Source organism: Mytilus trossulus, chromosome 12, assembly GCF_036588685.1.
Source record: "Mytilus trossulus isolate FHL-02 chromosome 12, PNRI_Mtr1.1.1.hap1, whole genome shotgun sequence".
NCBI lineage: Eukaryota > Metazoa > Mollusca > Bivalvia > Mytilida > Mytilidae > Mytilus > Mytilus trossulus.
The window spans coordinates 6,394,613-6,409,439 of record NC_086384.1 but is presented as its reverse complement, the minus strand read 5'-3'; the positions used below and the strand labels follow the sequence as shown (position 1 = coordinate 6,409,439).

Sequence of the window (14,827 nt, the reverse complement as noted above, 5' to 3'; positions counted from 1 at the left end):
GACAATTTACCTGTAAAATTATGTTGGCATTCGAGGAGGGCAGAATCAATTTGCGCCAATTGCAGTTTTGAAAAGGTATTAATTGCGCCACTCTCTTTAATTTTGATGGTATAAATTGCGCCAATAAATGAAATGAAATAGCGCCACATTTACCTGTAAATATGTTTTACCTGTAGCATACCTGTACATGTTTTACCTATATCATACATAACCTTTCCGCACAAGATTTACATTGCAATTGAACACTCATCAAATTTAAGAAAACTGACAAAAATATTTTTTCACGAGTCAGAATATCTGATATACCATTTAAAAAATAGAGTCTGATAGAGGAAAACCGGTCATCATTGTTGAAGAAAACAAAGTCCGTCGTTCATTTGTACAGAAAACTGGAGAAATAAGATGGAGATGTACAGTTAAGTCGTGTTGTGCTAGGTTATTCACAGATGAATCGTGTACAAATATTTTGAATGGAGAATAAGATCATATTCATGAAACAAATATCCAGAAATTTGAACGTCAAATTTGAGAACTTCGTGCAAAATAAAAGCAACCGATATGTTGTTCTAAAATAATAAATTAAAGAAGACAATTTAGAAAAGAAAGTTTCATCTAAATTTCGAAAATAAAATGCACAAAACAGTAAAAAACATATTTCCAGACGTCGTTATCAGGTCATGTAGATTTCGTCTTGGTCAGACTTGGTGGAGGGAAATTGCCGGTCCCAAGCCCGGATAAAGGAAGAGGGAAGTCAATCTATATATAGTTGTTATATATCAATAAAAATAATAAAACTGGCGCAATTAGATGATTATTTTATTGGCGCAAATGATACCTATAGTTTTGAAAATTAGGTGGCGCAAAAGAAGTATTGGCGCAATTAAGTTGTGGCGCAAATGAGTTACTTTTTGGCGCAAAAAGATATCGCCCTTCGAGGAATAGGTGCAAGAAGTTATCACAACAAACGTTGATGCTTTTCAAAACAATCCTTCTAATTAAACAGAAAGGTAAATTCCAGGTGATACATGTATCCATGTTTGTAAAATTGTTGAAAATTCAGATTTTGCTGTAACTGCTTAAACCAATATGCTCTTTTCCAATTATAAAACTTTGAAATTTTCGTATCACTAAGTCTTTGGACTTTGATGCTTTTTCAATATTTCTATAGGTTTGTGTGGTGTAATATTCTCCTATTTAAGATGATGGAATTTCTCAAAACTTTGTATAATTCTCGCAGCATAACAAGAAGAAAATTTTGAAAAATATATTATTTGTTTGCCGACAGAGAACACAGAAAACAATACATGTAACACAAGTCAACATATAAGCAGATAAAATAGCACTATAATACTTCATATTTGAATATTGTTGAATAGTTGATACAAGTGATTTTCATTTAACAGTCTATTTCAAGTGAAAAATTTAATTAATTGTTCAAATAAAAAGTTAATACAATTTATATGGGCTGATTTATATTTACTAATAAAATATTCAATATGAAATGGATTTAGTTAATCTTTTTTTTAGTTTGAAATAATTGTATTTAACTAGAATATCTTTAATATTTTTTTTTAAATATATCTTATTCTGAGAAACATTTCCATTCCCAAAATATATCTTTTTTAATAAAAAGTAATAAACTTATTTTTATTTTCTTTATTTCTTTAGAATTCATGATATTTTATCCCCAAAATCTGCTATATATTCTTATAAAAAACTGATAAGATGTTTTATCGCTATTATCTGTATTTTTCCTTTGATGTTTTTTTGTGATAATTTTCATATCACTCGTGTAGAGTGAGAATGAAAATTATCGCTAGTTTCTAAGGTCCTTAGCAACAGCGTATTAATATAATTCATCCGCTAGAGTGTCGACCAATCAGAAAAGATTAGCCAGAACTATACAAAAAACGGTTATCGGATGACTTCGCTGAAATGTCAACAATAAAAGATGATTTCTCGTTTTAATATTTTACTGTGAATTTCGCCGTTAAATAGTTTATTAGAAGTTAAAACCAGATGCTCCGCAGGGCGTAGCTTTATACGACCGCAGAGGTTGAACCCTGAACGGTTGGGGCAAGTATGGACACAACATTCAAGCTGAATTCAGCTCTAAATTTGGATTGTGATTAAATAGTTGACACAGCATAGGTTTCTGACACAGAATGAATGTGTTCTAATGAACTTAAAATTTGTATTTTCTCTTAGAGCAATTCACTATGCTGTTGAATATTAATCCTCTCAAAAAAATGTTTGAAGAAATTTTCATTTTATTTATGAAATTTCATTTCAAATGAGAAAATTGAACCCATTTTTTTTAATCACATCCCCCTTTCCCTTATTCCAAAACTAATCTCAATTAAATTTCTAATGGAGTTTGCAACAATAACTACTCATTTAAATACACCATAAAATATTAAGATGTAAAAAAAACTGCTTGTTATCACTAAATGTTAAAGATTATTTTAATTTATCAGTTGGTAGTAAAAAGTGAATATACATTGTATATAACAAAGATTTGAGTTGATTCTGGACAAAGAAAGATAACTCCAATTAAAAACAAATATTGCTATTTCACAATATTGTGCAATTAGATATTTCTTGCTTACTATTCTGGACAAAGAAAGATAACTCTAATTAAAAAAAAATATTGCTATTTCACAATACTGTGCAATTAGATATTTCTTGCCATTGTGCAATACTGTGCAATTGAAAAGACTTGCTATTGCACAATACTTAATATAATGTTTTAGATCCTGATTTGGACCAACTTGAAAACTGGGCCCATAATCAAAAATCTAAGTACATGTTTGGATTCAGCATATCAAGGAACCCCAAGATTTCAATTTTTGTTAAAATCAAACTAAGTTTAATTTTGGACCCTTTTGACTTTAATGTAGACCAATTTGAAAACAGGACCAAAAATGAAGAATCTACATACACAGTTAGATTTGGCATATCAAAGAACCCCATTTATTCAATTTTTAATGAAATCAAACAAAGTTTAATTTTGGACCCCGATTTGGACCAACTTGAAAACTGGGCCAATAATCAAGAATCTAAATACATTTTTAGATTCAGCATATCAAAGAACCCAACTGATTAATTTTTTGTCAAAATCAAACTAAGTTTAATTTTGGACCCTTTGGACCTTAATGTAGACCAATTTGAAAATGAGACCAAAAATTAAGAATCTACATACACAGTTATATTCCGCATATCAAAGAACCCCAATTATTCAATTCATGATGAAATCAAACAAAGTTTAATTTTGGACCCTTTGGGCCCCTTTTTCCTAAACTGTTAGGACCAAAACTCCCAAAATCAATACCAACCTTCCTTTTATGGTCATAAACCTTGTGTTTAAATTTCATAGATTTCTATTTACTTATACTAAAGTTATGGTGCGAAAACCAAGAAAAATGCTTATTTGGGTCCCTTTTTGGCCCCTTATTCCTAAACTGTTGGAACCTAAACTCCCAAAATCAATACCAACCTTCCTTTTGTGGTCATAAACATTGTGTTTAAATTTCATTGATTTCTATTAATTCAAACTAAAGTTATTGTGCGAAAACCAAGAATAACGCTTATTTGGGCCCTTTTTTGGCCCCTAATTCCTAAACTGTTGAAACCAAAACTCCCAAAATCAATCCCAACCTTTCTTTTGTGGTCATAAACCTTGTGTCAAAATTTCATAGATTTCTATTAACTTAAACTAAAGTTATAGCGTGAATACCAATAAAATACTTATTTGGGCCCTTTTTGGCCCCTCATTCCTAAAATGTTGGGACCAAAACTCCCAAAATCAATACCAACCTTCCTTTTGTGGTCATAAACCTTGTGTTAAAATTTCATAGATTTCTATTCACTTTTACTAAAGTTAGAGTGCGAAAACTAAAAGTATTCGGACGACGACGACGACGACGACGCAGACGACGACGACGACGCAGACGACGACGCCAACGTGATAGCAATATACGACGAAATTTTTTTCAAAATTTGCGGTCGTATAAAAAAAGTAATCAAATCCTATTATTAACAAATAAAAACAAATCCTTTTTTTACATAAAGTCTACTTCAAATCATCGTAGGTCTGTCAGCATGTACATTTCTTCATGCATGTATATTTCTTCGTCTGCTTTGGAAATACATAATATATTCAACCGTTCACTTCATTTTGATACGTAGAAACACCAAATTACAGCTTATCAACGGTGAACATGGTTTTCGTCATATTTGAACACGCCGGATGGTCAGATGAGACATCTTTTTTTCAAATGAATGAACTACCTGAGCGACTACATATATATATCAAATAAGCCTACGCCAAAAAAAAATAGTACCACAAAAAAAAATGCATTATCATCGTAAAAGATACTTTTTTTTACTGAAATTTAATTAAATGATATTCGAAAATACAAATAATAGCGATAAATAGATTATTTATGTTTTTTTTAAACTCGATGCATTTTCTCATTCTCATCTCATCTCAGGGCTCCGCCCTTCGATGAGATGAGATGAGAAAATGCATCTCGTTTAAAAAAACATAAATAATCTATAATTATCAAGTTCTCTAATTAACTTTTACATTTAAATACCAAGAAAATCATTTAAATAGTTATAAAAACACCTATTGTTCTTATATAAACATCTATTGAAATATTTTTGTTGGCATTCAAGGAATAGGTAACATATAAAATGTTGGCATTCGAGGAAGACACCAGTATTACTACCTTCAATATTGGTCCAATGAACGGAAAACCGTATCTTTAATTGGGAAAAAAAAGTCTTGTATTGTTTCTTTTGTTGACTAGTATAAATAATTCATCTAAGCAGTGCTAGGGAATATACTGATCTTGTAGTGAAGTCTGACCTATTGATCCATGTTTATATTTCTCTATACCTTAGAGATGTAGAGTAGCAATACAAGGACTATAATAATACATTAGTCGAATTAAATTCGGTTTTTATGTTAATTAATCCTATATTGTCATTAAATGTTTCCCAGGTTGACTAACTAAAAGGTAAGTTATAACTCACATAAGTTTGCATTTGGTTATGGTTTGATGGATAATTTCAGTTCAGAGTTATCTCATTGGCACTTATAACCCATCTTCGTACATTTATATACTTTATCAGAATACGAGACTAATAGTTTATTATATGTAAGCATCATTTATAAAATAGCAAATCAGTATTTATTTAAAATAAAAGCAACATAATGTATTCAAAATTGAAAAGTAACTCTCTATTTTCTCTTCTTGTTTTTTGTTGTGTGTGTTTTAGTGCTTATTGTTTCGCATATGCCCAGAAATCTTTTCCGGTTTTCGAATTTCTCGTGATTTTTCGCAAAACTTAATGAAGGAGCATACCATTTTCAAAATATGTATACTAGTATCTGATTTCCAAAGAAATAATGACAATAGGAGTTATATGCATTTCATTCTGTTTCACCGCAAATACCTGCCTCATAATACCATTATGGTATCATACAGAAGATGACACACATGGTTTGACAACGTAAACTTAGGGAGCTACCATTTGATTTTTATGGGGGGGGGGGGGGGGAGCTAGGATGAAAAATGTAGTCCTGCCTTTTTTTTGGTTGAAATCTCTGTCCTGCCTTTTTATTTTTCAGTCTATTCGGTCCCCCCCCCCCCAATAAAAATCAAATGGTAGCTCCCTTAAATTGGAAAATTAACATGCTTCTTCTTGTAACCAGCTGGCAGTATCTTCTTACTGAGTGATATTTAATAGTTTAGTTTATTTTTATTTCATGTTTCGTCTCTATAGACATGGTATATATAAATCATTGAGTTATCGCAGATAATAAGTGTTTTTGTTTTGTTATCATAAAAAAGTTTTATTTGCTTATCTGGTTCAAATCCCATAACAACACACTGTTTTGTGAAGTCCGAACTAATTTGTTGTACCGTTGAGTTGCGAGATAAATAAATGAACCCTGTCACGTCCACAGATACGCTGTAGTTCTGTACTGAAAACTCAACATTTTTGTCTGAAATCGACATTTTCCTCTGTGGATATTCACTTACAAGGTTAAGTGCCATATACGTTTTGCTGATAGTGTCCAAACGAACCAACGTATCGCCATGAACACAAACACAATATAATTGCTTCATAAATCCTGATTCTAAAACCATTTCTCCTCGTATTTCTGTGATCATATCTAGAATTTCTAGTCTGAGATTCAACATAAGAATCCCTTTTTCTTTGCAACTTACATAAAGTTTACTATCGGTATACGTAAGTCCACATAACACATCATCAATACTGGTCTCTTTTATAACACTGTCATGTTTGACATTTACTGTAATAACTTTATTTTCTGACGGTAATGTAACTGCAACGATACTATTAGGAATCACTGCCATACATCTTGCTATACCCGGAAGTTGAACACTTTTCCATTTCCGGTCCTTGATTTTGAATAATAATAGTCGTGATATCTTTCCATGTGCAAGTACAATATCACCTTCGGGGAGCAGTTTCAAGTCATTTATACATGTATTATCAATAATCGGAAATGATTTTATAAGCTTGAGTGACGATCCGCTGTTTGTCATTTTCAGTAATTAAAACACAGCTAAAACATAATAAATACTACATGTACATGAAGCCTTAACCTGAATCCTTACACACCGAATGTACAGTTAAACTTGTTATACGTGTGTCCTGAATGTACCTCAATGGTCCTATTTAAGTGATTCGGTAATGTCATAATATCATTTTTGATCAAACTACCTCTTCTCATACACACATTATGACAGTTTTTGACCAGTACATATTAACGTCCACACTATATTTGCCAAAGACCCGAATGTAATATGTAGATGTTAAAGTGTAAATATTAAGTAAAAGCTCTTTACTTAATGTGATGTAATAGTTTTACTTCAGACCAAATTTAAATTCAAATGACCAATTTTAAAGTTGGAAATTAATCTTAATTCAAAAGAGTTGCGTATACACAATCTAAATAAAGTCAAGTTTAAAGGTTAGAGTTTAAAGTATTATGTCATATACGATTGCTTCTGTAATCAATTATTGTTCAGAACTTTTTATAATTGTCAACTTTACGAATAAAAACAATTCAGTACAGCCATTTTTCATTTCAATAATTTCAATAATGAATGCGCGCAAATGCAATAAAAAGCAACACACAAACGTAAACACAAACCACAAAAATACTGAACTTAGAGGAAAATCAATTCGGAAAATCCATAATCACATGGCAAAATCAAATACTAAAACACATCAAAAACGAATGGACAAGAACTGTCATATTCCTGACTTGGTACAGGCATTTTCAAATGTAGAAAATGGTGGATTAAAGCTGGTTCTATAGCGCCAACCCTCTCACCTTAATGACAGTCTCGTCAAATTGCGTTATATTTACATTGATGCGTTAAATAAACAACCACAATAAATAAAATAGTCACACTATTGATACATCAGTCATCATCGTATAATAATTTTAAAAGGAACAATTTAACAAAACACAAAAACATCTACTATCTACGAACACATTTATTGATTTGAGTGTCTGACGTCAGATTTTTTTTTATACGTCACATAAATTTGTCGTTCAATGTGCATACAAACAATTTTAAAATTTACATAGGCAATGTTAGCATACAGGGTTAAAAAATCAAATTATTCAAATGCAAGCAAATGAATTGTGCCTAAGCTTTTTTCGTTGCATTGAAATGGAGTTTAGCTGTAAACTGCAATCCATAAATAAGTAAATACATATGGGCGATTCAACGTACTGAGTCCTCATCGATATATACTGATCCTTTAACGGTATTGCACATCATTAGGATGTCCGCTCCTCTATTTCAAAATGACAAGCGTTTTAAAAGACTGTTAAACATGATTGATAGCATATAAATAACGGAACTTATAAAAGTAGAATAAAATGACGGACCCATGTCCCCGTTATTTTGGATATTATAATTCTAAAATATCTTGCTTTTAATATTTGCATTTTTTATTCATTCCAAAACTTTGGAAAAAAAACTAACAAGGAAATTATACATTTTTTTGTAAACAGCGTTTTAAACTATAATACGGTATAAAAGTATGCAAACAAATTAGTAGGGTTTAGCGGACAAGTATTGTTTTGGCGTGACATGGATAAAACTAGAGAATTCCGAATATATATAGTACCTGTCAATAAGTCAAATAAAACATGAGCAGGGAACATCTATTACTCCAAAACGAACTGTAAAATATCAATTATCATTTTTTAAAATATAGATTTTTCCGTAGTACTTTATTTTAAAAATGAAGAGGACAATTAAAGAATTAAAAGTCTACAGTGTAAGCAATTCCTGTTATTCATCATTGTATCATCCGTTATGCGATATCACGATCCCGCTATCATACGATCAAGGCTGCAGGAACCGGTGGATAAGGAGCTGAGGCACAGACATATGACATTGGTTAACTTATTAGTAATTGTGGCCGTTAAACTTAAAATTTAATGTCGATTTCAGTCGTTTTCCCTTGTTACTCTGTAAGTTCAGTTATTATGCATTGAACACACATCTCTTTGTTTTAAAATTTATTCAACACATAACTTTAAGATGTAATGATGAAGAATATAAAATTGTTATCGTCCGAAGATGGCTATTCGTTTAGTTCTGATTGATTTAATCAGCACTGCAACGTTTGTATTTATGTTTTGGATTATAAAATATTAATAAATAGTATAACGGAATTCGATGCGATTGTCATACAAGTGAGAGGTTTAGCGCTATAAAACCAGGTTCATTCCACCATTTTCTACATTTGAAAATGCATGTATTAAGTCAAGAATATGACAGTTGTTGTCCATTCGTTTGATGTGTTCTGTCATTTAATTTTGCCAGTTGATTTGGGACTTTCCGATTGAATTTTCCTCGGAGTTCAGTATTTTTGTGATTTTACTTTTTGGGGTTTCGAGCACCACGTGCACCAAAGAGAAATTAACTGTCAGAATTCACACCAATAGCACCATTGGTACTGTTAATGTTATTATCATATATGTATCGTCGTCTTTTGATTTAACTGCTCTCAAACGCTTCATGTTTTAAAAATGTTCTTCAGTGAAATTTCATATTAAGGATACTTTTGATGATGCACAATTCATTAGTATTGTATTTTTAAAATGTTTAACAAGTAACAAATAGTTTATTCGATGGGTCTGATATTGATTGAATTCAAAAATCCGCTAAATTAATTTCTGAAGAAAATACAAAATATTATTTTGCATTCCGGAAAAAAATTTGCAGTGAGATTTAAAGAAAACAAACATGTAATCTATAGTCGTTGTTAGTTGGATCAATTGCCTCTCTATTAAAAACAATTATAATTGAACTTAGGGGACAATAATCACAAAAAATTTAATTTGTTTAAATCCAAATATTGAATTATGGTATTGTCTTCTATAAACATTGATACGAGAACGGATGTGTTGTCATCATGGTCATTCATCAACGGCACGATGTTAGACTAATTACGAGGATTGGTAAAGCTACTTGAACGATTTTAATGTTAACATTTTCGAAATAGTATTTAATTAATTGATTTTAGTTTATTTGTCTACAACTTATAAAGAAAACGCTCGCCTCTCTTAAATTGTATTGGCAGGAAAACTATGAAAATAGAGAATTATGTGAGTTTTTTTTTTAATAATTTGATCAACTAATTTCTAATAGTTATACTTTACATTTTTAAATTTCGTAACAAAAGTCGAGCTGGTATTTGCCGCGAGCGAGCGAGCGAGAGAGAGAGAGAGAGAGAGAGAGAGAGAGAGAGAGAGAGAGAGAGAGAGAGAGAGAGAGAGAGAGAGAGAGTAGCAACCCTTTAGAAGTTTTAAATATCTTCTTTCGTGAAGATTCCTAAATTATGTTGTAAAACCAAATGAAATAAGAGTAACAAGTTAACAATGGGGACTAACTGTGCACCAATTATCACGGACCTCTTTGTGTATTGTTATGAGTTACAATTTATGACAAAAAAAAGCAAAGACCCATCAAAACAACATCTGATAAACAAATTTAATAATACTTTTAGATATTTGGATGACATTTTGACTTCAGTATGTATATTAATGAAATTCATCCAGGTGAACTTACTTTAAATAAAGCTAATACTAACAATGACCACTGCCCTTTCCTCGATCTTGATATCTATATCACTAACGGAAAGCTAAATACTAAAATTTATGGTAAAAGGGATGATTTTTCATTTCCTATCGTTAATTATCCGTTCTTAGATGGTGACGTTCTCTTGTCACCATCTTACAGTGTTTATATATCTCAACTTGTACGATTCGCTCGTGTATGTAACAATGTTTTAGATTTTAACGAGAGAAATTTATGTATTACTGAATAATTATTACACCAGGGTTTTCGATATCACAAACTAGTCAAAACATTTATTAAATTTTATCATCGGTATAAAGACAACATTCGTAAATATAGCTCAACATGCAGACTTCTTATACGTTCAGGTATTTCACATCCAATTTTTTATGGAAATATTCTTTATAAAGCACAAAGGTGTCAGTATTCTCCTCATAAACTTACAAAACCTTTGAATAGACTTATTAAGAAGGGATATAATTACGATACTGTTGTCAAGTCATTAAAGATTGCATATTTTGGCGTTAATATTGAGTCACTGATAAGGTCTTTGCGTCGGAACTACACACATTTGTTCTAAAACCAGTTGTTGGCATGACAGGGGTTATGTTCTTCTCATATATGCTATGATGGTATGATACTAAACTCCTAACGGGAAGGATTGTGCCTGATGTTCATATGATGAAATCATAATCTTTCAGTCAGTTAAATTGAAGTCATTTTTGCGCCTGTCCCAAGTCAGGAGCCTCTGGCCTTTGTTAGTCTTGTATTATTTTAATTTTAGTTTCTTGTGTACAATTTGGAAATTAGTATGGCGTTCATTATCTCTGAACTAGTATATATTTGTTTAGGGGCCAGCTGAAGGACGCCTCTGGGTGCGGGGATTTCTCGCTACATTGAAGACCTGTTGCTGACCTTCTGCTGTTGTTTTTTTATTTGGTCGGGTTGTTGTCTCTTTGACACATTCCCCATTTCCATTCTCAATTTTATTAGGTACTGCAAGGATGTCTCTGACATTTAAGTTGCAAAAGGTTCAATTTGTACGGTGGGATATCAGTTACAAACTACGACTGGAATGAGAGGGATAAAAAAGAGACAAACGCGTAAAACGTTTACCATGAAGTTTGTTTTGTAAGAGGCACTAGCATGTCAAATTAACATTCACCGATTTGACTAAAATTCTCATATTAGATTTATAACCATGTAAAACATTTATCTAAATTATAAAAAGTCTAAATAAACAGTTTAGATAGATCAAGAGGGTTATTTTGATTTAAAATGTGTGATTATATAAAGCTTATATTGATAAATGTGCCATCGTCTGAACATTTCTGCGAATAATTTCATATACATGTAGATAAAAAAAAAAATCAGAGCATAAACTTATATCATATATATCAAAATGAATTAAAAAGTACATTGATAGTTAGCGAAAATAAGTTAAATCAGGCTTTTTGCTTTTATCCCAGGCAATAAACTTACGCCTAGATCTTAAGTTATTGCATGAAATATTCAGGCAATGAGCTTATTTCCTGAAATCTGGTGATCATTATTCAAATTATCGTCATATTTTAGGTGAATTACTGCCTAGGCGTTAGCTTCTTGCATAAGATTCAAGCTTAATGCCTAATTTCACCTATTGTCACTTACATTAAAACAAGTTATTCAAGCTGTGAAATAGTCAAACCAACAAAATTTATGACTATTCCGTATAGTGTTGCAATTTTTTCTTTATAAAGAACCTTCTTCGAATGATAGTTATACACCATGTTTAATGCCAATTGCAAAAAGCTTGTAAGAAAAATTCGCGAAATTGGAACTCTATAGATATATAGTTAAACTAAACACATATTCATTTCAACACACACCCCTCTTAACTATTAAATGTCACGGGGTGAAGAATTAAAACATAAACAGATAAATGAGATATATGGAATTCTGATTCTCTACAAAAACCGATAAAAAGTATTAATTAAAATAAACCTTAATTTACTCAGCATAATTGCGTCCGTTCATCAAAGTGAATTCAATGAATCATCAGGAACGATTTTATTTCATGTGAAGACTGATTGCATCTTAATTGTTTATGGACTATCCTATTTACACAAAACAAATGCTAACACACACAAAGCATTTCAATTAAGTACTTATTATTATAAAGCAATTCCAATTTACATCTAATTCATCTAAAATAATATCTTTCGTAAATTCTGAAACCTCTATTATTAACTTAATAGTTACTTTTGTTGTATTTGTTTTCGATCACTAACTTTTTTCAATTTGAAGCTGTTTACTGAATGTTGGATTTCAATTTATTAGTTTTGCTTTATTCTTTAGTATTGCTTGATCAGTTGACAAACTGTACCGATTGACTTTCATCATAAGCAGACCGCTGCCTATAAATAATGATTATCGCAGGATTAAAACTTATTTCAATTATTGCTATTACAGTGCTTGGACATATAAAACTGAAGAAAAAACTGTATATTAAAAGATTTAAAGATGCGTTTTCCAGTTCTTAGAGCGCTTCTGATATTCAGCATTGCAAACCCTTGTATCGAAATTGTCCACTCTCAAAGTCATGCAGACGTTAAAAAACTCCACACTGATATATTCACCGACTATAAAAAAGAAATTTTACCCACGGCGGACCAATCCAAACCATTGGTAATAGGAGTTACATTTTTCATGGCTTCATTCAATTCGTTTAATGAAGTAGAAGAAACAATTTCACTTACTGCGGCAGTAGGGATGAATTGGACTGATCCAGCTCTCCAGTGGAATCCAACCTTGCATGGTAATTTGTACGTTACCACAATTAACCCGAAAGATTTGTGGCTTCCCCAATTATTCCTGACAAACAGAGTAGACTCGATGAATCCGGTAGGAGATGACACAATGTTTTTCCCTACAATTATATTTACTGGAGAAGTAATATACAGTCCTGGTGGAATTCTAAAGGCTAAATGTCCTACGGATATATCGAAATTTCCGTTTGATAAACAGACTTGTACTCTACAGCTGATGCCTTGGGGATTTATTCAAAAGAATCTTTTATTATCGTCAAATTTCGACAAAGCTCAGCTTGACTTCTTTTCTCCACATTCAGACTGGAATATGTTAGAATACTCTACTAGTATTGTGAATGAGTCTCAAGGATACAGTGTGTTAAATGTGAAACTAACATTTGAACGCGAACCGTTATATTTCACGGTCATGATTATTCTTCCGACTCTTCTATTTTCACTTTTGAATCCATTAGTTTTCGTCTTACCAGTAGAATCTGGAGAAAGAGTGTCATTATCGATGACAATTTTACTTTCATACGCCATATTTTTAACACTTGTGTCAGCTTCGATTCCTGCGTCTTCAAATCCTATGTGCGTTTTATTAATTGCCATGATCGCCATCATCTCGATCAGCGGTGTAATCGTAATTGGTTCCATAATAAGTGCAAATTTTTTCTATCTCGACAATAGCAAAAACATTGGAATGGTGATGAAATATTTCACCAAACTGTGGATGAGGAAAAAGAACAAAATAGTTCCAATAGATGAATACAAAGAACCGACAATTAGAGGAAAGGATGTAACGGAGATGTTAGACTCTCTTTTTTTCTATGGAACATATATTTCAATCTTTCTAATCATTGCTGGTTATTTTTTGTATGTTTTGTTATAATTATATGAATATCATCAATTAGTTTAAAGTCAAGGTAGGTTGTTGGTTCCTTAAATAATGCATAGGTATTATTAACCATATAAAAAAATATATCATTCATATGTTGAAGTTAACTGTTGTTTTGCTTGTATTTTAATATTCGAAAACGCAAAAATAATTGTACACGAGAGCTCTGTTAGTCCACGAATCATTCTGTTTTCCATCACAACAATTTATAAAATATAGACAAAAAATCTTCACTTTAAATTTCTTTTGTAAACAAATATGACAATTTAATTACACAGATACAAATCAAAAAAGATCAAACTTTTTGAAAAAGCACATAATACTGATTTCCAGCATTCTGGCGGTTTTCTTCAGTAAGCATCATATAAACATAACATGCTAACGACCTACTGTTTTGTTAATTGTCAATCGCGAGAAAAAAATAACGTTTAACAGCAGAATCCGAAGTTTTACGAATTATGTTATTAGTTTTTAAGTATTTCCTCTTATTGTATATGACCACGTAGAAAGTAAAACAACCAAATTATAGAACTCCAAAGAAAATTTTAAACGGAAAGTCCCTTATCAAATGGAAAAATAATCAGATAAAACACATCAATCGAATGTCATCTTCCTGACTTTGTACAGTTGTTCCTTTTGTAGAAAATGGTGGAATAAAAACTGGTTTTATTCTTAATGTAAGGTGGGCAAAAACTCCCATTTATTGTCTGCGCACCCTTTCAACCAAAATATGCAAGTAAGGACATGTCGCAACTAACATTTTTGGAAAATTATTTGTCGATATGTCATATGGTATTTGAAAATAAGTGAAATTAAGCCAAAATCAAAATTTAGAATATGACCTTGACCTTTGACCTAGACCTTATTTTCATTTTTCATTGGACCATTGACCTCAAATCTGAAGACCCTAGGTCTCTACCACTACCATGGTTTACTAGTTAGAAATGCATATCACTTGAATCAAATAAAAAAGGGGGAATAACTCTCATATG

At 31.4% G+C, this 14,827-nt stretch overlaps 1 protein-coding gene across 1 annotated transcript; it reads left to right on the top strand.

Moving 5' to 3' along the window:
- Positions 1-12,650: 12,650 nt before the first annotated feature.
- On the top strand, positions 12,651-13,705 carry LOC134693604 (acetylcholine receptor subunit alpha-like). Its single transcript, XM_063554447.1, has 2 exons — positions 12,651-13,322; positions 13,628-13,705. The coding sequence occupies exons 1-2, from the start codon at positions 12,651-12,653 to the stop codon at positions 13,703-13,705; spliced, it is 750 nt and encodes a 249-aa protein (XP_063410517.1).
- The last annotated feature ends 1,122 nt before the right edge of the window (positions 13,706-14,827 follow it).

Coding starts and splice junctions, on each gene's coding strand:
- LOC134693604 (XM_063554447.1), top strand. CDS start 12,651: ATGCGTTTTCCAGTTCTTAGAGCGCTTCTGATATTCAGCATTGCAAAC. Junction 13,323..13,627: donor AAGGATACAGTGTGTTAAAT/GTGAAACTAACA, acceptor TCTCGACAATAG/CAAAAACATTGGAATGGTGA.